General features: G+C 40.9%; 2 protein-coding genes across 3 annotated transcripts; one reads left to right on the plus strand and one right to left on the minus strand.

Moving 5' to 3' along the window:
- Positions 1-490: 490 nt before the first annotated feature.
- LOC139158957 (uncharacterized) lies at positions 491-18,741 on the minus strand. The gene is made up of 8 exons (XM_070736293.1): positions 18,727-18,741; positions 11,068-11,227; positions 8,640-8,729; positions 3,942-4,021; positions 2,633-2,741; positions 1,705-1,800; positions 1,235-1,345; positions 491-603 (listed from the first exon to the last, which is right to left on the minus strand). Exons 2-8 carry the CDS (start codon positions 11,197-11,199, stop codon positions 541-543), a joined length of 681 nt encoding a protein of 226 aa, XP_070592394.1. The 5' UTR covers positions 11,200-11,227; positions 18,727-18,741; the 3' UTR covers positions 491-540.
- A 523-nt stretch (positions 18,742-19,264) lies between these two features.
- GADD45G (growth arrest and DNA damage inducible gamma) lies at positions 19,265-21,764 on the plus strand. Of its 2 annotated transcripts, none has more exons than XM_070736294.1 (4): positions 19,265-19,523; positions 19,753-19,887; positions 20,196-20,409; positions 21,029-21,764. In XM_070736294.1, the coding sequence occupies exons 1-4, from the start codon at positions 19,471-19,473 to the stop codon at positions 21,137-21,139; spliced, it is 513 nt and encodes a 170-aa protein (XP_070592395.1). In that variant the 5' UTR covers positions 19,265-19,470; the 3' UTR covers positions 21,140-21,764. The 2 variants fall into 2 exon arrangements, with proteins under 2 accessions (XP_070592395.1, XP_070592396.1); XM_070736295.1 differs by having other exon boundaries at positions 19,268-19,523; positions 19,756-19,887.
- The last annotated feature ends 793 nt before the right edge of the window (positions 21,765-22,557 follow it).

A 22,557-nucleotide genomic window follows, 5' to 3' on the forward strand; every position in this document is an offset into this window, starting at 1 on the left:
GTGCATGCACAGAGGGTGAAAAAGTGTGTGCAACGGTGACACACTTCTGAATAGGTAGGGAAGGTAAGTAGATTTCACTATTGCCCCGATTCCTAATGTGGATTGGGCACTAGAACATTATAGCAATAGTTCCTAACTCCTTTTTAGAACCGTGGGGTCATGTGGAATTTGGAAAGTACATTGTAGGCATTCCTGCTATGATGATCATAGAGAGTAATTTAAAAAAAAACTATATTGATGCATGTACACACACAATTTACTTAGAATCAATCAACTTAAAAAAATAAATAAATCTTAAGACAGAAAGCCTGGTGGATAGCAGAGGAACACTCTATAGACACCAAAATGCAATCCCAGACTTTGTCTATTAAAGGATATAATTATCTCATTTCAGCTAAGAAAAATGGATTAGAGGTGAGTCCTCTTTGATATGAAAACCAAGTAGGGCCAAAGAAATTAAGGAGGAGGAAACAAAATGTGTGTGTGTGTGTGAGAGAGAGAGAGACCGAGCACAGGTAGATAAGGAGGAAAGAAAATTTCTCATTGTTTTACTTTTTTCGGACAGTACCAGATTTTTCCCAAATATTTTCTCATTTCATAAGCCTGGAAAAATGAAGAGAAAATATTGAAGAATTAGAAATGCTCAACCAACCTTTGAACACTTCTTACTTTCTATCCAATAATAATAAATTTTCTATTTCTATTACTTTTTTGGTCAGTTAATTAAGGTTTGACTGGAAAAATACTAATTCCTCTTGCATTCTCCAAGTGGTAAGCATCAAAGTCTATAAATCATTGGTTCTCAACTTGGGGGTTGGGACCGCTTTGGGGGTCAAACGACCATTTCAGAAGAGTTGCCTAAGACCATGGGAAAAGACAAATTTCTCAGGGTGTTAGGAACTAAAGCTTCTATTCTGGTTCTTGGAACATATTTCTACAATCTGACCAATCAGGCATTTACAGTGGGGGTGTCCCTCTCACCTTCCTGCCAATCAGCTTAAAGCTCTTTTGAGTTAGCACCAGACTTATGGTTGGAGGTCACCACAACATGAGGGACTGTATTAAGGGGTTGCGACATTAGAAAGGTTGATAACCACTGCTATAAAGCCATCTCTAGGAGCACCCTCCATTGCTGTAGATTTCATAGATTAAGTGGAAGCAGTGATGTTTTGGCCCCATCTCTATAATTGTTTCTCTAGATCTTTAGGTTCATGTACAAAGATGAGATACTTACATCATAATGAAGACCAAGGTTATGATAAGCTTCCATAAGTAGATAATTGGTGGCCTTGATAGCCTGGACTTTTTCTAGTCGATTGCTGGATGTTATGTACTTTGTGAAATGCTGTGGAAGAAGGAAAAAAACCTATTTCAGAATAATTTAATCACATAAATATCTTTCCAGGGCGTAGATGTGACATGAAATCCCGCCAGACAAATTTCAGAAAGAAGGACCCCTCCATCATTGCCTAGCCTTGTTTCAATGGCACATGCCAAGCCTGCTCTCTCATAGATTTCCTGCCTCAGCAGAGGGTTGGACTAGAAGACCTCCAAGGTCCCTTCCAACTCTGTTGTTCTGTACTGTTCTGGTGCTACAGCACAAAAGGCTGAAGTGATGATAAAACCATGGTTGGTTCTTTCTTTCTTTCTTCTGTCTATGGACTATTATTCACCCTCATCTTTTTTTTATAATACAGTACTTACTCCCAGGATGTTATGGAGATGCTCTATAGTTGGTGCCTCAATCAACAAGCCCTTAAGCATTGCTGCAAAAGCCATGGAAGCTTGTCTATATAGGGCCTGCAAGAAGAGAAAGAGCAAATCATTGCTGAATAAGTGTCTTGCTCTCTAGAAATAGTATATCTGAGTTCTGCGGGTGGTGGTTGTTCTTTTGAGTTAGTCTTCTGGTGATTGCTTACACAAGTTGTTTGCCATTGTCTTTTTTTCTAAAAGAGAGTAGTGGCCCAAAGGGGCTTTTCTGCCTAAGGCAGGATTAGAATTTATGGTCTCCCAGAATATTATCTTAAAGCACTGTCCCAAACAGGTTCTTAGGAAACCCACGTCTGCTGCCAAGCATGGGGGAATTGAGATCCTCTTTCCCCCTAGGCCTTTACAATTTTATGCATGGTAATGTCTATATGTATGTTTGGTTTTTATATTAATGGGTTTTTAATCTTTTTTAGTATTGGATTATTATTGTACACTGTCTTATTATTGGTGTTGGCTGCCCCGAGTCTCCGGAGAGGGGTGGCATACAAATTCAATCAATCAATCAATCAATCAATCAATCAATTAAATAAACAAACAAATAAACAAACAAACAAATAAATAAACAAGTAAATAAAAAATAATAAAAAAATAAAAAAATAAAAAAAATAATTAAAAAAATGCTATAGAAAAACATATTGTTTTACTTCATGAAATGAAATCCTATCTTGGAAAAAAGATTTATACCGTAAGAATCATGTGGTAAAAATAATGGAGTATGTATATTGGCTTCTTCACTTTACGTGAAAGATGCAAAATTCCCTTCTCCTTCAAGATTAAGCATAAATTTGTACTTTTAACCAGGCAGGTATCATAGATCTGCTAGATGCACATTCTCACATATTCAATTTCAATAGAAATTTACCTTATCACAGATTTCTAGTTGGCGTTCAGGTCCATTTCCTATGAGACGTCTCAAAACAATATTCAGCAACCGTGTTTCCAGGTCTGGAGTTATGGGTGGCTGGATTTTGCTGGCAGGAGGTGTGAGATTCTGAGTTAACAAGATGCTGACCAGAGCTTGTAACTATATACATATACAGAAAGTCTGCTATTAGGAAAGACTCTGTGTTCCTGATGCTGCCAAAAGCCTAATTATCTGCTCATGAATCCACTATAAGGCTATGGTCCTAGACCAGTGATGGCAAACTTATGGCACGGGTGCCACAGGTGCCACACGGAGCCATATCTGCTGCCATGCGAGCCGTTGCCCTAGCTCAGCTCCAACGTGCATGTGTGTGCTGGCCAGCTGATTTTTGGCTCACTCAGAGGCTCTGGGAGGGCATTTTTGGCTTTCAGAGAGCCTCTGGGGGGATGAGGGAGAGAATTTTTACCTTCCTCTGGCTCCAAGGTCCATCAGAAGTTGGGATACAGGCCATATCCGGACTCCAGAGGGCCTACGAGAGGCGAAGGAAGCTGTTTTTGCCCTCCCCAGGCATTGAATTATGGGTGTGGGCACTTGCACATGCGCGATAGCCTGCACACATGCTTTTTCAGCACTCAAGGGAAAAAAGGTTCGCCATCACTGTCCTAGACCAGGGATAAGCATAGCTGGCTTTTCTATGACATGTGGACTTCAATTCCCAGAATTCCTGAGCTAGCACAATTAGCTCAGGAATTCTGGGAGTTGAAGTCCACAAGTCATAGAAGAGCCAACTTTGCCTATCCCTGTCCTAGACAGTTCACATTCCTTCATGCGAGGGAGCAACTCTTTTAAAATCAACATTATTCTGTTTACGTGTAGATTATGCAGTACCATATTCTAATATTTTCTGTCTTACATTTTTGCAATATATGCAATTTTCTGTGTGTTCATCATAGAAAAGGTAGAAGAACAAATGAAAAGACTTGGTTCATTTTGGTGGGGGAGGAAGTAAAGATACTTGAGGCACCTTTTTTTAAAACAGATTTTTGTAAACAATACGCCTGAGTATCCAGAATTCATCTTTAAATCCTTTGGAAGAACCAACAATATTCAATTTTTTGACCCCATTTGTTGAATTGTCAGGATTAATAGATTATAGTATGTCCTCATTAATTTGTTATCCCTTTTTTCTTTTCACTTCTGTTTTTTTTCCTGAAGAGCAAAGCTTTCTCTGCCATCCAGAGAATGATTTTTAATCTTAAATATCTATAATATTCTTTATAGAAGGGCTGTTGAAGATAAAACCCACCTTAAGTTAGCAACTGCATTCATACAATTTATCAGAAGAAAAAGAGCAAGAGGGTGTTTGTAGTGTTCCTCCAAGGATTCCTAGAAGAAAATAACAGAGAACAGAAAATTAATTCTGTGCCTATTACAAGCATTGGCCCATGTTCCTACAACTTCTTGAGGATATTCTATATGCTACAGATAATCCAGATGTTCTTTTCTTTAGGAAGCTGCTGTTCTCTCTTTCCAGATTCGCCCACCACCACACCCATTGAAAATGGTCTGTACCAAAATCTGTTTTCATACCAATGGAAGCAAAAATTAATGGCTCAATCCTCTTTCCTTAAAAAAAAAATCATTTTATTAATTATTGTAATTAAAAATATGAAGTAATATAAACTAAAGAATAGAATGAAAAAATAGAAAAGAAAAAGGAAGAAATGGAAAAGAAAAGAAAATATAAACTGACTCCCTTCCCTATCACAATAAATACAAACAAATTTGGTAACTTGTTATATCGTAAAAATCACAGATGCTCTCTTTCACCTATAACTCACATCTTAACTATTTGTTTGTTTCTTTATTATTTGTATCTATATGCCGCTTACTCCAGAAAGGATTCAGAGCAGCTAACAGTAGTCATAAATACAACAGCAATAAAATCAACAATACTAGTGAAGGGCTACCAAAATCTTTACCACCACACTGTGGGTGTGGCTTATGCAGGATGGCCTGCATTGTCTTTCAACATCTTTCAATGTAAATTGGGTGCTCTGGGGTGGAGCTCCATTTTTGCTACCCCACTGTGTTCTCCCCCGTCCGGGCAGTAGCCCACCCCTGAGCAATACCATAAAAAACAATAATATCCTAACACATACCGGGAGTCACTGCTCACACTCACTCATGCCCTCATCACCTCGAGGCTCGACTACTGTAACACTCTCTACATGGGGCTACCTTTGAAAAGTATTCGGAAACTTCAGATCGTGCAGAATTTATTTATTTATTTATTTATTTATTTATTACTTAGATTTGTATGCCGCCCTTCTCCGAAGACTCGGGGCGGCATACAAATGCAGCTGCGAGAGCTATCATGGGCTTTCCTAAATACGCCCATGTCACACCAACACTCCGCAGTCTGCATTGGTTGCCGATCAGTTTCCGGGCACAATTCAGTGTTGGTTATGACCTATAAAGCCCTTCATGGCACCGGACCAGAATATCTCCGGGACTGCCTTCTGCCGCACGAATCCCAGCGACCAGTTAGGTCCCACAGAGTTGGCCTTCTCCAGGTCCTGTCAACTAAACAGTGTCATTTGGCTGGACCCAGGGGAAGAGCCTTCTCTGTGGCGGCCCCGACCCTTTGGAACCAACTCCCCCCAGATATCAGAGTTGCCCCCACCCTCCTTGCCTTTCGTAAGTTCCTTAAAACCCACCTCTGCCGTCGGGCATGGGGGAATTGAGACTTTCCCTCCCCCTAGGCTTATAAAATTTATGCATGGTATGTCAGTATGTATGATTGGTTTCTAAATTGGGGTTTTTAAAATTAATTTAAATATTAGATTTATATTGTATTATTATTGCTGTTAGCTGCCCCGAGTCTGCGGAGAGGGGCGGCATACAAATCTGATAATAAATAAATAAATAAATAAATAAATAAATAAATAAATAAATACATACATACATACATACATACATACATACATACATACATACATACATACATACTGAATAAACAAACCTAGGCCCAGAAGTCAAATAAAGAAGCAAACTCAAAGTCAGGTAACCCTGACAAGGAGAAGCAGCAACAGAAAAGAAGGCATCAACTGAGAAATTTTGGAAGGAACATTTATTTTTTCCCTAGGAGGGATAAGAGCTAAAAGTTTTTCAAGAAATTTCCCTTTCAACGAAGACTGTGAAGAAGAGGAAGGGAATCAGGAAGTTCAGCCTAGAATAAACCAGGAGGATGAAAATGATGATAATAAATGAGAATAAACCAGGAAAATAAAAATGATTAAATAAATAAACAATAGTGAGCTAGCTGGAATAGATAAAAGACAGACTATACAAAGTGACAAGAGGTAGACAGATTAAACGATAAACATAGAAGGCAGTCATAAACAAATATAGATTAAAAAATAGAACGATGTGAGAATATAGTGATACAGCATACATTGTAGATAAAGAGTTTATAGAAAATAGATGTGTAAAATAGAAAATTATTTTATTATTGATATTCATTTCTGTACTAATTTTTGTAAGGTTGATGCATGCACATCCCCACACACATCAGCCACTGAAATCAGATCAATTGTCCAAATTTTCATTCTTTGGGTTTGGGTCAATCTGGTTATTGGTGATCAAGGAAAACAAAACCTCTTAACATGTAACCTGTAACCAGTGGAGGGCTGCAAAACTTTTTACCACCACACTGTGACCATGGCTTATTCTGTGGGTGTGGTTTGCTGGCCATGTGACCGGGGAGTGGCTTAAAGGTCATGTGGCTGGCTTAAAGATGGCCAACTTGATGTCACTCACCTCAAAGGTTTGGGTTTGGGTTAGGGTGCCTGGCCTCTCCTCGCCTCAGAGATACAATTTCCCTATCTATTTACTATTACTGAACATCCAAAATATACTCTTTAATTCTATGTACATATGCCATATGATGTACATACATATTGCACACATATACTATTATCTACTATATAAAGTGTATGTATGTGTACATATACATGTGCACACACAGCTCTTCTAAAATTATACATTATTATTATTATTATTATTATTATTATTATTATTATTATTATTATTATTATTTGGGTAAGGGGCGTACATAAGCGCACTAGAGTGCCTTCCATCCCCTGTCCTATAGTCTCTCATATATCTCGTATTTCTTCTCTACTATATCCTCTATAACAGTGTTTTTCAACCAGTGTGCCACAGCACACTAGTGTGCCGAGAGACATGGTCAGGTGTGTCGTGGGGAAATTAAACATTGGCTCCACAAACTACCATTCCTGCTAAGATATCCCTTTTGTGTTCATCAAAACAGGTACAGGTTTCACACTAAGTGAGTATAAATACATTTAGAAACTATATTATTAACTATATGTATAATATGTACTGTGTTAGAGTGTCATTTTGTGTCATTTTGGTTGGTGGTGTGCCCCAGGATTTTGTAAATGTAAAAAATGTGCTGCGGCTCAAAAAAGGTTGAAAATCAGTGCTCTATAACATTCATTGTGTATTATTGTCTATTGGACAAAATAAATAGATAAAAAATTTAACCTCATTTATTACAATAGGAAAAACATACCCAGAGCCCAGAAGGGAAAAAAATAAAAAAAATTTTTTAACCGGTTCTGCATACCTGACCAAAACTTTCCTACCGGTTCTGCGTACCTGACCGTATCCATAGGATACCTGCCTGTAACAGCCCCTATCAGTCTACTGGGATCAATTTAAAAAATGTTCGCCTACATCAGTGACTTTGCATATTGGTGGTATTTTCTGTTCACTGCCTTCTGCTACCTTGTCTTCTCCAAAGGAACAGATTAAACTGATATTTCTATACTGATCACCAATGTTTCCACACAAAGTAAGCAGGCATTTCTGTGTGCATAAACTTTTGTGATTGAACAAATTTACAATGTACTGAATAAGTGACACTCACAACCAGTTCTTATACTTATGTCAGTCACATCCCATGGCCACAAGATCACCATTTGTGACCTTCTTTACTGGCTTCCTATAAGCAAAGTAGGGTAGCTGATAGGGAAGCTGCAAATGGCAACAACATGATGTCCTTGCTTAACAACCTGTAGTGATTTGTTTAACAATTGGAAGTTATCTGACACTGTGCTTTATGACCACAGCACTTAGCTACAGAAATTCTGATCCCAAGTTCTACTGTTACCCTGAGGACTACCATTATATAACTGATATCTCATGCCCTCATGACCTCGAGATTCGAGTACTGTAACGCTCTCTTCATGGGGCTACCTTTGAAGAGTGTTCGGAAACTTCAGATCGTGCAGAATGCAGCTGCGAGAGCAATCATAGGCTTCCCTAGGTATGCCCATGTCACACCAACACTCAGCAATCTGCATTGGTTGCTGATCACTTTCCGGTCACAATTCAAAGTGTTGGTTATGACCTATAAAGCCCTTCATGGCATCGGACCAGAATATCTCCAGAACCGCCTTCTGCTGCACGAATCCCAGAGACCAGTTAGGTCCCACAGAGTTGGCCTTCTCTGGGTCCCGTCGACTAAACAATGTTGTCTGGTGGGACTCAGGGGAAGAGCCTTCTCTGTGGCGGCCCCGACCCTCTGGAAGCAGCTCCCCCCGGAGATTAGGATTGCCCCCACCCTCCTTGCCTTTTGTAAACTCCTTAAAACTCACCTCTGGGGTCAGGCATGGGGGAATTGAGACATCTTCCCCAGGTCTATATAATTTATGTATGGTATGTTTGTGTGTATGTCTTGTTTTTAAATAAGGGTTTTTTAGATATTTTAAAATATTAGATTTGTTATTGTACATTGTTTTTATTATTGCTGTAAGCCGCCCCGAGTCTACGGAGAGGGGCGGCATACAAATCTAAATAATAATAATAATAATAATAATAATAATAATAATAATAATAATAATAATAATATCATCATCATCATCATCATAACTCTGATACTGTTGGTACAAATGGTACAGAACAATACACTTACCACAATTGTTTTTATTATTTTTACTTTTTCTGCCAATGGGCCATAGACAGTATTCGTGGCATTCAAAAAGTTGATAAATATATCAATTCCCTGGAAGTTACAAAAGTCAGAATGTTAGTCAGAAGGTTTAAAAGGATCAAAGTATACTATCTATAATTATTGCCTATATTAGGTTGAAGTAGGTGCAGATTTTTGCTTTCTGCTATAGTAGAATCTCTTTTGGGACAACCTAAGTCACAGAGAAATTGCTTATACCCATTGCTTTCGAAACTGGATAACAACACTCCAAGACAATGTTTTAAGTGGTTCCTTCATTCTTGAGCTGTGGTGGTGCAGTGGTTAGAATGCAGTACTGCAGGCTACGTCTGCTGACTGCCGGTTGCTAGCAGTTTCACCAGCTCAAGGTTGACTCATATTTCCATCCTTCCAAGCTTGGTAAAATGAGGGCTCAGGTTGCTGGGGTCCATACATGCTGACTATGTAAACTGCTTAGTGAAAGCACCATAAAGTGGTATATATGCCCTGTTCTCCTTAAAATTTGAGACACAGAAGTCCTTGTTTGGGAGGTTAGAGAATCAAGCAAAATTAAGGAATATGTCCACTATACACTTCTGACATATTGCCACATATACTTTCCCAGATGTATTTAATTACCTATTACAAATTACTTTTAATTCAATATTAAGAATGCTATTGGAAATACACATGACCTAGTGCAATCTTTCCCAACCTTGGTAACCTGAAGATATCTGGACTTCAACTCCCAGAATTCACCAGCCAGCGAATGCTGGCTGGGGAATTCTGGGAGTTGAAGTCCAGATATCTTCAAGTTGCCAAGGTTGGGAAACACTGACCTAGTGCACGGCAGTCAAACTTGTGGTGGGTTTCCTTCCTTCTCCGCTGAGCAGGCTTCTTGCATGGCCCAAGGCCTCTGGCAAGGAGGGAGGAAAGCCCCGGCGCACCTGTTCTTGTCATCGCCACCAGCGAAGGACTGCTGCCTTCAGTGCTAGTAGTGCGCCCTCCAAGGCTATTGCAGGTGCGCAAACATCTGACTTGCACGCGCACCCTTTGGCGTGAGATTTAGCTCCTGCAAATGTGCAGCCAGCAAAATCTTGTGAGGACATGTGCGAGAGCGAGATTTCGGCGATTTTTGCTGATATTTTTGCTTCCGTGCATACAATGAAGCAAAAAATAACTCAAATCTCACTCCCATGTCTTCACCCAAGATTTCACTTGCTGCACATGCGCAGAAACAAAATTTTACATGGGGTGCATGCGTTGGGATGCGTAGTTGCATGCACATCCCAAAAATCGCAATTAGAGCATAGCTTCTGGCTGTTGTGGTAGCAGGCCATCAGTGATCGCCACCCTCTCATCCCCAGCGGTGGTGGTTCTCGCACTGCTGTTTCATGGCAGCGGTAGAAGCAGCGGGCAGGGCAGCTGGTTATTCAGCCAGCAAATGCTGCCTCATGTGCCCGAGTCAGCTGGTCACTCCAGCCTTTCCCCCTGCAGTTCTACTGCTTTTGCTGCTGCTCATCTGGGGCAGCGGGGCTGTGTAGGGGGAATGCCAGAGACAGAGCACTAGCCGGGAAGCAATTGCTCTTCCTTGGAAGGAGGGCGATGCATGAGCCCCCTGCTCTTTTGGGGCACCCAAGCTGGCCCAGTGGGCTGGAGCTTTGAGTGATGCAAGAAGCCCGCTCAGGCAAGGTGGGATGGAAGCCCCATCCTGCCCATCCTGCCCAAAGACTCTACTCCCCTAGGAAGCGAGTGCCGGGATCCCCTCTCTATGTTTTTTGGTATGCACACCCGTTGCTCTTGCCATTGCTGGTTTTCACACATGCATGCATGCCAGAAATCAGAAGACCAAGTGGCTGACCTGCATGCACATTTATTTATTTATTTATTTGTTTGTTTGTTCCATCATTTATTCATTCATTCATTCATTCATTCATTCATTCATTCATTCATTCATTCATTCATTAGATTTGTATGCCGCCCCTCTCTGTAGACTGGAAACAAAGATTATCTTCTTGGCGCATGCATGCACCCTGGCTAGCTGCTCTGCCGGTTTCTGGTGTGCCCGTGAAAACCAGCTGGCCAGCCTGCTGAAACTCAGAAGAGCAATAAGCAATGGCTCTGTATGCCATTTCTGGCACACGTGCTGCACGTTTGCCATCACAGACATAGGCTGACACTTAGCTAATCAGTGCAAATATTCTAGTAAACATTTTCCCCAATGATGCCACCTGATCCATGATATCAGACACCTGTTGTGAATTATATAAATTATTTAGTCCAGAAAGGAAGATTATATAACTTGCACCACTTGTACAATGATGTCATGACATGTGTGATGTTAACTTGCAGCACTTTGCAATTCCCCAAAATAGCCATCCACTGGGAGAGGGTTTTTTAATTTTTTTTTTACCTGTTCTCCATGATTTATCTGAATATCAGGGGGATATGATGGTGGAGTATCTCCCCCGTTGTCCTGTTTTCTGGCGTGTTTTTCTTGATTATTTTTGTCTTCTTTCTGAAGTGGGGAAACCTTTGATGTCATTTTGTGAAAGAAGGACCACACTTCTATCCTAGAACAACAGGGGAAGGGGATGAGCCACAGGAATTAGTGCACTTTCATCTACAGTACATGAAAGCAATTCATTTGTAATTTATTGCTCTTATCTCCTTTTCCACACTGCTCTGGAATATAGAAGCCATTAAAAAAAATCATACTTACATTTTGTGTATCTTTCACTGTGTTGTTTTTCCAAACCAACCAACCAATCAACAAACAGACCTAAATAATAAATACTTATACATGATCAACAAAATAGCTGTAAAAAGGTAATCAAGTGAATAAATGACTCCCTTTATGAAGAAAATTGATAAATAAAAAATGCATACATACATATATAAATTCAAGCATCCTAGCTAATCAATAATGATAAATATGTAATAACATATTGAAAAGAAGTCATTCAAAAGCTCACAGATCCAACTGGCCCAGGAGACTATTAGAGGATCTCTCTGACCTTGGAGATCAGGAGATGATTTCACAATGGAGACCTTATCATAATGGCGACACACAGCAGGAAAGAGGTCACAATAGCCTTACCAAGCTGATGCAACTTTAAGCATTTACCCTATTTTAGCACCAAGGTTTTTTCTTTCTTTCTATTTTTAAAAAAATCCATTTTTAGGGTGCTGTATGATGACTTTTTGTTATGTCTCTTTTCTATGCTGCACTAGGGATGGATTCTAACGTACCTCCCTGCCGGTTCGCTTCCTCCCATGCTGCATGGCTGAGCCTCATGGGCACACACACAAAATCCAACCCTCCAAAAATCCCAAAACAAGATGGCAATGCAAGCACAGTGCAGGAAACTAAACTTCTGCACATGTGCAGAAGAAAAAACACCCTGGGAAAAAAAATCCCTCCCCCCCCAAAATGTGATATATATATATTTTTTAAAAGATGGCGGAGCCCATGGACTGGCACCAACCAAATTGGTTCTGTGATGTCACTGTGATGTCACCAGCAGTTTGCCACCGGTTCAAACAAACTGTCTGAACTGGGACAAACCCACCTCTGTGCTGCACCATTTTCTTGTGACTAATGTCTAGTCCTCTAGTCCAGTAATTTCCAATCTTGGCAACTTGAAGATATTTGGACTTCAACTCCCAGAATTCCCCAGCCAGAAAATGCTGGCTGGGGAATTCTGGGAGTTGAAGTCCAGATATCTTCAAGTTGCCAAGGTTGGGAAATACTGCTCTTGTCCATATTATGATACTCCATCTTATTTGCATTGGGCAGAACTGACTTCAGGAAGGGTGGCCAAAACTGGACACTTTTATAATAAGTTGGATAAAGTGAAACATGTTCAAAGGAGGGCCAGGAGCCCTGCAAACTATGTCCTATGAAGAAAGTATGAAGAAATTTAGGCAGTTTTGCCTTAAGAAGACTGAAAGGATGTTCATCAACTACAGTGGTACCTCTACTTAAGAACTTAATTTGTTCTGTGACCTGGTTCTTAAGTAGAAAAGTTTGTAAGTAGAAGCGATTTTTTCCATAGGAATCAATGTAAAAGCAAATAATGCGTGCAAACCCATTAGGAAAGAAATAAAAGTTCAGAATTTGGGTGGGAGAAGGAGGAAGAAAAGGAGGAGGACAGTTGCTGCCGAAGGAAGAAGGTGAGGTGAGGGGAATAAAAAAAAATCCAAAACTTTAAGGCTTAAAAAAAAAAGAGGGACACTGAGGCGGCGAGGAGGAGCATGTGCCTCCCATACACCTGGCGCGAGGCTGCCTCCCATACACTGCACCAGAGAGAGAAACCCAAGGAGAATGGCAGGAAACTGGCCAGGCCTTCATGCTGCTCTCAAATTTCCTGGGAAATTTTTCTGGGCTTGGGTTCTTAAGTAAAAAATGATTCTTAAGAAGAAGCAAAATAATCTTGAACACCCGGTCCTTATCTAGAAAAGTTCTTAAGTAGAGGTGTACTTAAATAGAGGTACTCCTGTACTTGTAAAGAACAGTATCTGAAAGTTTGTTACATAGAAGCTCAACATTTCTTGGAATAATTGGTTCAAATTACAGTAAGGTAGGCTCTACTTCAATTGGAACATTTAACAATAATTGAGTTCAACATTGGAATCAAGTGTCTAGTGTGATAGCCTGATTTAAGATGCTTTGTTTATATTACAATTTGAAATTTAAAGTTTGAACAAAATAAATTAGGCTTTGGCTGTATTATCTGTATTAACTGATGTATTAACTGTAATATCAGGATAAATTTTTGTGAATACTGTAATTATAGTACTTATATAGTATATAATAAATATAATTAATATTAATAATTCCATTTAAGCACCCCCTGAAGCATGCATCTATTGTATACATTTTCGGTTGGAAAGATGCATTGAGTAGGAAATTGGATCTGACAGCCAAAATGCTCTCTTCTGATTTTCTGATTCTGTGAAAGAAATGTATCATGCTGACTCTTCATTTTTTTCCAGTTGAGGTTCTGTTAAATTAAACTAGCATTCCTTTTGTTTTTAACTCAGATGCTGGTAGGTGTATCATTTTCAACAGAAAGGGAAGATGCATGTCCCTATTGAATGTATTATTTCCTTTTCCTTCTCTGGGTACTCTAAAAAATGTTTGCTAATGGCTCTTTTATAGCTATAGAAATGCAACTGAGAAAAAGTCATTGGGTGACCTTTGAAACCGTTCTTTTGTGTCATTTGTTTTAGGTCAGGCAAAGCATATGGTCTCCAAACGAACTCCCAGCTGTTCAACCTACCTCTAAATATGCCTTTTAAAGTTCTAGCCTTACTATTTGATTGTTGTGGGTGGAAGAAATCAGATGCAGTGCTTTTTTCTTAGATGAATGAGCTAAACATTAAATTCTCTCCAGCTCAACAAAAGCCTGAGCTTTACTGCCTATTGTGCTATTGATGCTAGCTGTGTACTTTGCTTTTCCAGAAAACCAACTATTCCATCAACCAAACTGAACCCACTTTATAAGACACTTAGAGGTGATCTGGATTTGTTTTAATTTGTGGCCCATGAATATGCTATGCAATTTCTTTGATATTAGTAATATGATATACTGTAATGGTATTCTTGAGCATTGCTCTCATTTGTTTAACATGAGAAACAATATCATTTTAACAATAAAAACAAATCAACCTAACAACTTCAGATTGTTTGTGTCAATCAATGCAAAGATTAAGCCAAACCTAATTTGTAATTCCCAGAATTCCCCAATCAGTCTTCTTTTCCCATGATTATTGAGAGAGCTTTGATGAGGAACTTTATAGCAGAAGAGCCTGCAGCATAAACATTCCAAAGTTATGTGAGGATATGTGTAAAAATTAATATTTCAATAATTTCCCCTTTGTGTGCCTCTCTGGCTTCTTTCTCTTAAGTTTGCCTGTCATCAGATATATTTTAATAATAATAAATTAAACCGTTATTAAGATTTGCTACACTTTCATCCAATTTTCTTTTTAAATGTCTTTGTGTTGCTTTGTGGATTGTGTCTATATATGTATTTAAATAAAAGTTATTTTTAATCATAATAAAGATATATTTTTAGACCCAAGGCATATGGGTGGAGAGTTACTGTAAATTGTGATTCTGTCTTGCAATATCTTCTACTACAATGAATTGTATACCTTTTTTAATATAATAACATTCTAAATCTTGTTCTATCTATAAAGATTGTGTCTAGTATTCATTGTTCCACTCTTTCAATTTTTTTCCATCAAGCTTCTGTTATAGAAAATATTTCTGTTCTCTTTTGCAACTAAACAGTAAACTAAAATCCTCATCTTGACTCAAATGATAATTTGTAATGACTTAAATTACCCACAACCAAAAGTTGACCATTTCCAGAAGAGTATCCTTGATATGAGAAAACAAGTTCATCAGCCAAACACCCTTTCTGTGAAACATTCTTACACTTGAAATGATGGCCTTCTCCTTTAAGAGGTTTGTTCTAACAATTGGTTCCTTGGGAATTGGATGAAACAACCAGAACCAATAGGTTCTTATTTGCAGATTTCTCTGCTCTTAATCCAGTTACATTTTTTTAGGGGAACAAACTGGTTTCTTCACAGTTTAGACCTTGTTGCCCTAAGCACAAACCCATGACTTAATCTACACTGCAATTAATTGAAAATCACCCAGTCCTCAGGGATTCCAAACACCCCCCCCTCCAATACTAATTAGTATTGGTAAAGTCTTGCTAATGATTACTAACAATTTGGATTCCTTCTTTAAATACTTTATGCTCTAAAAGCCACATATCATTTTGCAACATTTGGATCTCTAGGTTCTTTATCGAGTTTGCGGAGAGGGGCGGCATATAAATCCAATAAATCTAATCAATAAATCTAATCTAATCACTTTGGCACAATATCTGTTTTGCTGATAAATGTCTGTGGTCCTATTTCACAGGTCTTCAAACTTAGAAAAGCAAACTCTGAATAGCATAATTGGCTGGAGAATTCTGGGAGTTGAAGTCCACAAGTCTTAAAGTTACCATGTTTGAAGACCTCTGTTATATTTGGTCTTTAGTACAATTGCTCTGATTGGAAGTATCCAGATGCCTCTCCTTTTTAGAAATAGTGCTGGTTAGGATCAGACTAAATAAATTGACTGCATTAAGTTGTCACATTTCTTATCTGTAGTATGTAAATGAAATACTTTTGGGAGCCTATTTTCAATACAACTTGATTATGAATTTGTAAGCTAAATTGCATCCAATATATTTTTTTCCTGGAAGTCATGACTTGTATATCCACAAGATGGCAGAATTCTATTTGACATAGAAAAAGTTCTTTCAAAGCAGCCAATACATAGAAACAAAATAGCAGCCAATACATAGAAACTTTCATATGCCAGAACTACCGTAAGACTACAAACCTCAGAGGGTAAGGAGAATTTGCAAAAAGAGTTAACATGGAGTTTTTGATCTGCTGTAAGCAGAATAAAGCCTGCATTTTATCCACTGGGAAGCTTTTTTCTTATCTGAAAAACCTGAGTTTTAGTCAATTATTACAATCAGAAAGATGTGCATCAATCATCCAGCAGGTGGTGATGTTAACCTAAAATTACTGAAATGAAAGATAAGACTGCAAATTGGGGGGAAAAAACAGGTGAGACCTCAGCATAAATAGGATGTTCATTTCTTTAATTCAAAAGACAAATTGTGCTCTTTTCTCTATTTTAAAAAGTGTTTTTAAAAAATAATCCAATAAAGAAACAATTGGCTTCTCCCCGCTTTTTCATTAATTGCAAAGAATTCCAGCCTTGAGGATCAATCTAATTCCTGCAGTGGAAATTCTACAAGCAGGCCAGGAAGACAGTATAAAACTTGCACCTTTTGTTCCCCTATTCATCCATTCACTAATACTGGAATATTTAGCCATCCTGCCTAGTCTCCTAACTACTGATAACCTCATTGTTCAAGACAGCTGTGAGAAACCTGTGGACTTCAATTCCCAGAATTCCTGAGTCAGCACAGCCCATCCTATTACTCCAAAGATAGGCCTCCTTATCTTCCTAGCTGGTGTCGATTGTACCTTGTTGCAATGAATTCCGGGAATGAATTATGGCCCTCACCGAGAAATTCCTTTCACTTTGGATCCGAATCGCCATTTCTCACTTCCCAAAGACGAACTTGGGAGCCCACCTGTTTTGGAGAACAGGTGTGTAGCCAGAGGTGGGCTGCTAAGGTGGAACGGTTTACTTGCCCCCATGGCTCTGAGTGTGAGCGGAGTCCAGCGCAATTCTGCTACTGCACCTGGGCAGATAGCAAAATCGCACGTGGATACGCACGATTTCGTTACCTGCCCAGGTGCAGTAGCAGAATTGCGCTGGACTCTGCTAGCACTCAGAGCCATGGGGGCAAGCACATATGACTGTTCCACCTTAGCAGCTCACCTCTGTGTGTAGCCCTTTCTGCTTTTCCACTTCGTGAGACTGGCCCAGTCAAGCAAGAGAGGGCCACAGGCCAAGCGTGCTCATGTGATGCCCTGCAATGTCTGAATGCGCGGCCCTAGGGGCGAAGACAAAAGGCCGATGAAAGCACGGCTCGGGGGCAAAGACAAAAGGGCGAATAACGGAGCCTTTTTGAGAAGGAGATGGATGCGCGCTCCGAAGGCCTCCCAAATTCAATTGCACTTTGGAAATGTGCGTGCAATGCGCCCAAGTGGAGACATTCATCAGCAGGAGCAGATTGGCCGGCCCGAGAGAGTAATGCCAATTGTCCCCCCTCCCTCCTTCCCTCCGCCCTTCAGCACAAAGCCAAATCTCCAGCCAGTGGCAGGTGGACAGTGCAGCTATGAAGAGAAAGCCTCCATTGTCTTGCCTTCCAAATTGCCACACGCCAGACTTCGGGCTATTGTGTGAGGTCTCCATAGAAATGCAAACGAGCAGCGTGTGCCTTCCACAATCTGCTCACAGCGAGCAGCTCATTAGACATGCGGGTCTGGATCCCCTCTCATTCCTGGTGAACTTTGCAGGAACTTCCCCTGCCCCCCTCTTTCTATTCCCCCCTCCCACCCCCACACGTTCAGTCTCCACTTGTAACCTCTATGTCGGATTGCTTCTGCAAAATAAAGCCCCACAGGGGGGTTTTTTGTGCGTGGATATCCTAGCTGTTAGAAACCTGAGCCCTGGGACAGATGCAGAGATTGGGGGTGGGGGTGAGCCCCCCCTCCCACAGAGTACCCACACCGTGTTCATTTAGTTTGGGTTTGGCAAACAGAACAAATGGCTTGCTTTCTTAACCAGAAAGAAATGATGATGTCCATCCATCATGTTTGAAGAGGTCCCTTGACATTTATTTATTTTATTTATTTATTTTATTTATATATTTATTTTATTTATTTACTTCTTTGTTTATTTATTTATTTATTTATTTATTAGATTTGTATGCCGCCCCTCTCCGAAGACAATGGGTTGTGGGCTGTATGCAACGTGTCTGCAGGTGGCTGGTTAAGGCCTATATGGGCACAAAATGTTCTGTCGCCTGTTGGGCACCATTGTCACAGCAGAACAAGAAAGTAATGCCCCTCAAGCAGTGAAGGTCTGCAAATGATTTTTATTACCGCACTGTGGGCGTGGCTTATTTTGTGGGTGTGGCTTACCATCCATGTGACCAGGTGGGAATGGCTTGATGTTAATGTGATTGAGGATGGCTTAAAGGTCATGTGACTGGCTTAAAGGTCATGTGATTGGCTTAAAGGTGGCCAACGTGATGTCACTCACGTCAAGGGTTAGGGTGCTTGGCTCTCCTCGCCTCAAAGAGATACAATTTCCTTATCTATTTACTATTACTGAACATCCAAAATATACTAATTAATTCTATGTATATATGCCATATGTGTACATACATATTACACACAGGCACACAAAATATACATTATCTACTATATAAACTGTATGTATGTGTACACTCACAGCTCTTCTAAAATTATATATATTCAATCTCATTTACTACCATAGGAAAAACATACCCAGCGTCCAGAAGGGAAAAAAAGAAAAAAAAATCATATTTTTCCTACCGGTTCTGCATACCTGACCAAAATTGGTTCTGCACACCTGACCGTACCAGTAGGAGCCTATCACTGCCCTTAAGAAAAAAACTCATATTTGCACAAGTTTTAGTTGTTAAGCGCGGTCGGCGGAACTCCTGTCACAAGTTGCTCATTCTAAGCACAAGCCCCTTTCTTGGAATCCTCCCGCTCTTCCCCTCCGCCGGCTTCCAAGGTTTGAAACCACGCCGACCCTCAAGTCTGCCTAGTAACATCATAACAAAAGCACCCGCGGCCAGCAGATCCGAGCCATTGAAAATTCCCCCCCCCGCTCCCCGCCTCCTCCCTCTTCCGCGCCATTTCCCCGCTCTCTGCCCCCTCCCTCTCCCCCACTACAGAAGCGCCCCCCTCCCTCCTCCCACGTGGCCTCCCGGCACGAGCCGGCTCTCCTCGACTTGATCGGCTTTCACATAACAATGCAACGCCAGGAACTCAGCCAATCAGAAGGAGGCGAGATTCCGGCAGCTGCCGGCCCGGTAGCTTCCGCAGCGCTTATATAAAGAGCCGAGCGCCGGCTCGTCAGCAGTCAGAAGCGCTTCAGAGACACGAGAGGATTTATCTGAGAGAAACTTCGGCAGCTGGGTTTTTTTCCTCCCTTCTTTATTCGGACTGCTTTCCGGAAGATTATTATTCTTATTAATTTCCCTTCGAACTGCCTGGTGTGGATAAACCCTGGTTTTGTTTTTATTTTTAATTTCATTTTTCTCCTCGTCTTTTGGACTTAATTATGACTCTGGAGGAAATTCACGGCCAGGAATCAATGCCTGAAACGAGCGACAGGTAACTAACTCACTCGTTACTCCGTGGGAACGGCTTGGTTTTCGGAAGGCTCAGCCCGGGAGGGAAAGACAGAAGAGGACGAGGGGGAAAAAAATATCTCGGTTTCTCGCCTTGGGTGGCGAGGCGGAGGACGGAGAAGCGGCGCCTCCGTCGCGTAAGCCCCGGCGCGGATCGACCCGGCCGGCTCCCTTCTTCCTCAGGCACTGACCCGGCTCTCTTCTCTTTGCAGTAGCAGCGCCAACAGCAGCGCAGGCGGCACCAGGATGCAGAGCGCCGGCAAGGCTCTCCAGGAGCTGCTCGTGGCTTCCCAGCGCCGCGGCTGCCTGACCGCCGGCGTCTACGAATCCGCCAAGCTGATGAACGTGTGAGTATTCAATTCTCGCTCTCGATCTACGGCGGGTTGGCTGGCCGTGGTTGGCAGCCTTTCAACTACAGCAGGGGTAGGCAAAGTTGGCTCTTCTATGACTTGTGGACTTCAACTCCCAGAATTCCTGATCCACTCATTCTAGCTCAGGATTTCTGGGAGTTGAAGTCCACAAGAGCCAACTTTGCCTACCCCTGAACTAGAGCTAATTTGGGTCCATTGGGGAAGCCGAGGCTTTTAAGTGGTTGGAAAAAATCCCCGGATTCCTTGCTAATCTGCTCCCCCCCCCCTTCATTTATTCCTTGCAGTGATCCAGACACCGTGGCTTTCTGCCTCTTGGCGGCGGATGAGGAAGACGAGGGAGACATTGCCCTCCAGATCCACTTCACCCTCATCCAGGCTTTCTGCTGCGAGAACGACATTGACATTGTGAGGACCAACGACCTCCAGAAATTGGCTGCCATCGTGGGCGCCGGAGAGGAAGCCGGGGAGCCCCGAGATCTCCACTGCATTCTCATTACGGTAAGTTGGGTTTTTGTGTGTGTGTTTGTGTGTGTGGGTTTTTTTGGTATCTGTTTAAGAGAGAGGGTGGTCCCTTGAGCTTGCAAAATTTCCCGGTAGGTTTGTGACTTTTGAATGCTTGACCTTTACGCAGGGATTAAGTAGAGTGTGTGGGGATTTCCCCATCTCTCTTCCTTCCTGCACCCTCGGAGTTGCTTCTGTGGCGCTAGAGTCCTATTTCTCGATTGCCAGAGCAACTTTTTGAGCTTCTGGTTGCAGCTAATAAAGCCGTGACTGAAGATTATTCCAGCAGTAGATTATTCTCAAGGGGGAACCAATTTTGTACATTGACTGACAGCCCTGAAATAACACGGGAATACTGAGGTTTTTTTTTTAAAAAGCACATTGGTTTCCATGCAAAAACATTACAACTGATATATAGGATATTGTTGTAGCACTACGGAAGGGCGGCATACAAATCTAATAAATAATAATAATAATAATAATAATAATAATAATAATCCATAAAAGTAGCACTTTTATTATTATAAGTAATGAAAATGTTTTTATATGCAAATACTAAATGGTTTCTACTTTGACAGTTTTCACTAATAGCTTCTGCATTATTTTTTCACTGTAGAATCCCAACGAGGATGCTTGGAAAGATCCCGCCTTGGACAAGTTGAACTTGTTTTGCGAGGAGAGTCGGAGTGTGAACGACTGGGTGCCCAATATTGCCCTTCCTGAGTGATGGAGGCTTGACACGTCCAATGCATAGAAGGAGGTTCATACCTTTTGTTGCATTCCCTCATCCTGGAGTTACGCATCTGGGCAACCCAACAAAGTGGCTGATTCTGGGGATTAGCCCGGTCAACAAGCTTGGATTAAGTCGCTCAGTCAGCACACGGTGGGATCTTGTGGAGAAGAGAAGAGGGACGGGGATGGCTGCTTAGTCCAACAGGAAGTCCCCACTAAACCGCAGTGGTAAAGGAAGCTGGCGCAGCGTCTGGAGCTGAAAAAGTCTCACGTTTTAAGGAGCAGAAGAAAAGAAACATTCTTGCTGGTTTCCAAGTGAGATGAAATGATTGTGGTAGCAAAAAATAGGGGAGAAAGTTGGAAAACTTGAAAATACAGGTGGCATGTGAACAATATGTGGACACTGTGATCAGGAATGATTGATGGGGGTACTTAAAAAGTCCCCAAAAGACTCTAAACATAAATATCATTGTATTGATAAAAAAAAGTTCAATGAAGACTCATCTGTCAGAGGCCTTTGGACTATATGTTCTGCATTGAAGATCAATTTTGCAATAATTTTTAATTTAAATTGATGTTGCTGTCAAATATATATTTTGTAATAAATTTTGAAGACTTAACTTCTATGTAGTGATGGTCTTGCTTACAAGGGGTGGTTGGGAAATGGATTTCCAATCAAAATTTTAAACATCTCTCTCTATAGAGAGGGGGAAATCTTCAAAAGGTGTAACAGGAGGTACTCCATTACTCGGGGTTGATACAGTCTTGGGCTATAAATCTGTTGCTTTTTAAAATAATGCAATTTTCTACAGTGTAGCTCCAAAACATTTATTTATTTATTCAATTTTTTAAATGCTGCCCTTCTCCTTAGACTCAGAGTGGCTTACAACATGTTAGCAATAGCACTTTTTAACAGAGTCAGCATATTGCCCCTACAATCCTGGTCCTCATTTTACCCATCTCGGAAGGACGGAAGGCTGAGTCAACCTAGAGCTGGTGAAGAGATTTGAACTGCTTACCTACAGATCTAGCAGTCATTGTGGTTCAAATGTACTGCTTACTATACACTGTGGAGAACAGAGCTCCCTGAAATTTAAAGTTATAATAATGATTAAAAATTAATGAGACTTAGTTATTTTTGTAAGTCAACACAATAGATTAAAATTTTAAGATTTGGAGCAGTAGAGGGTTTTTTTTATTCTTGGTTGGGAAAGATTTAGGCAGTGAGTGGCTGGACAAAGGAAATGCCTTCCATTGAAGTGACTTGACCTTTCACCCAACACATTGCAACAGCTGCTTCTCACAACAGCTTGCAGGACTAAAGAGCTGCATGTTTAATGAGTCCTAATGTAGGTCGCCTTTGTTGTGCACTGAGGGCACAGCACATGTTACTGGCCAGCTGAACATTCAAAA

The sequence above is a fragment of the Erythrolamprus reginae genome, chromosome 2 (genome assembly GCF_031021105.1).
Source record: "Erythrolamprus reginae isolate rEryReg1 chromosome 2, rEryReg1.hap1, whole genome shotgun sequence".
Taxonomy (NCBI): domain Eukaryota; kingdom Metazoa; phylum Chordata; class Lepidosauria; order Squamata; family Dipsadidae; genus Erythrolamprus; species Erythrolamprus reginae.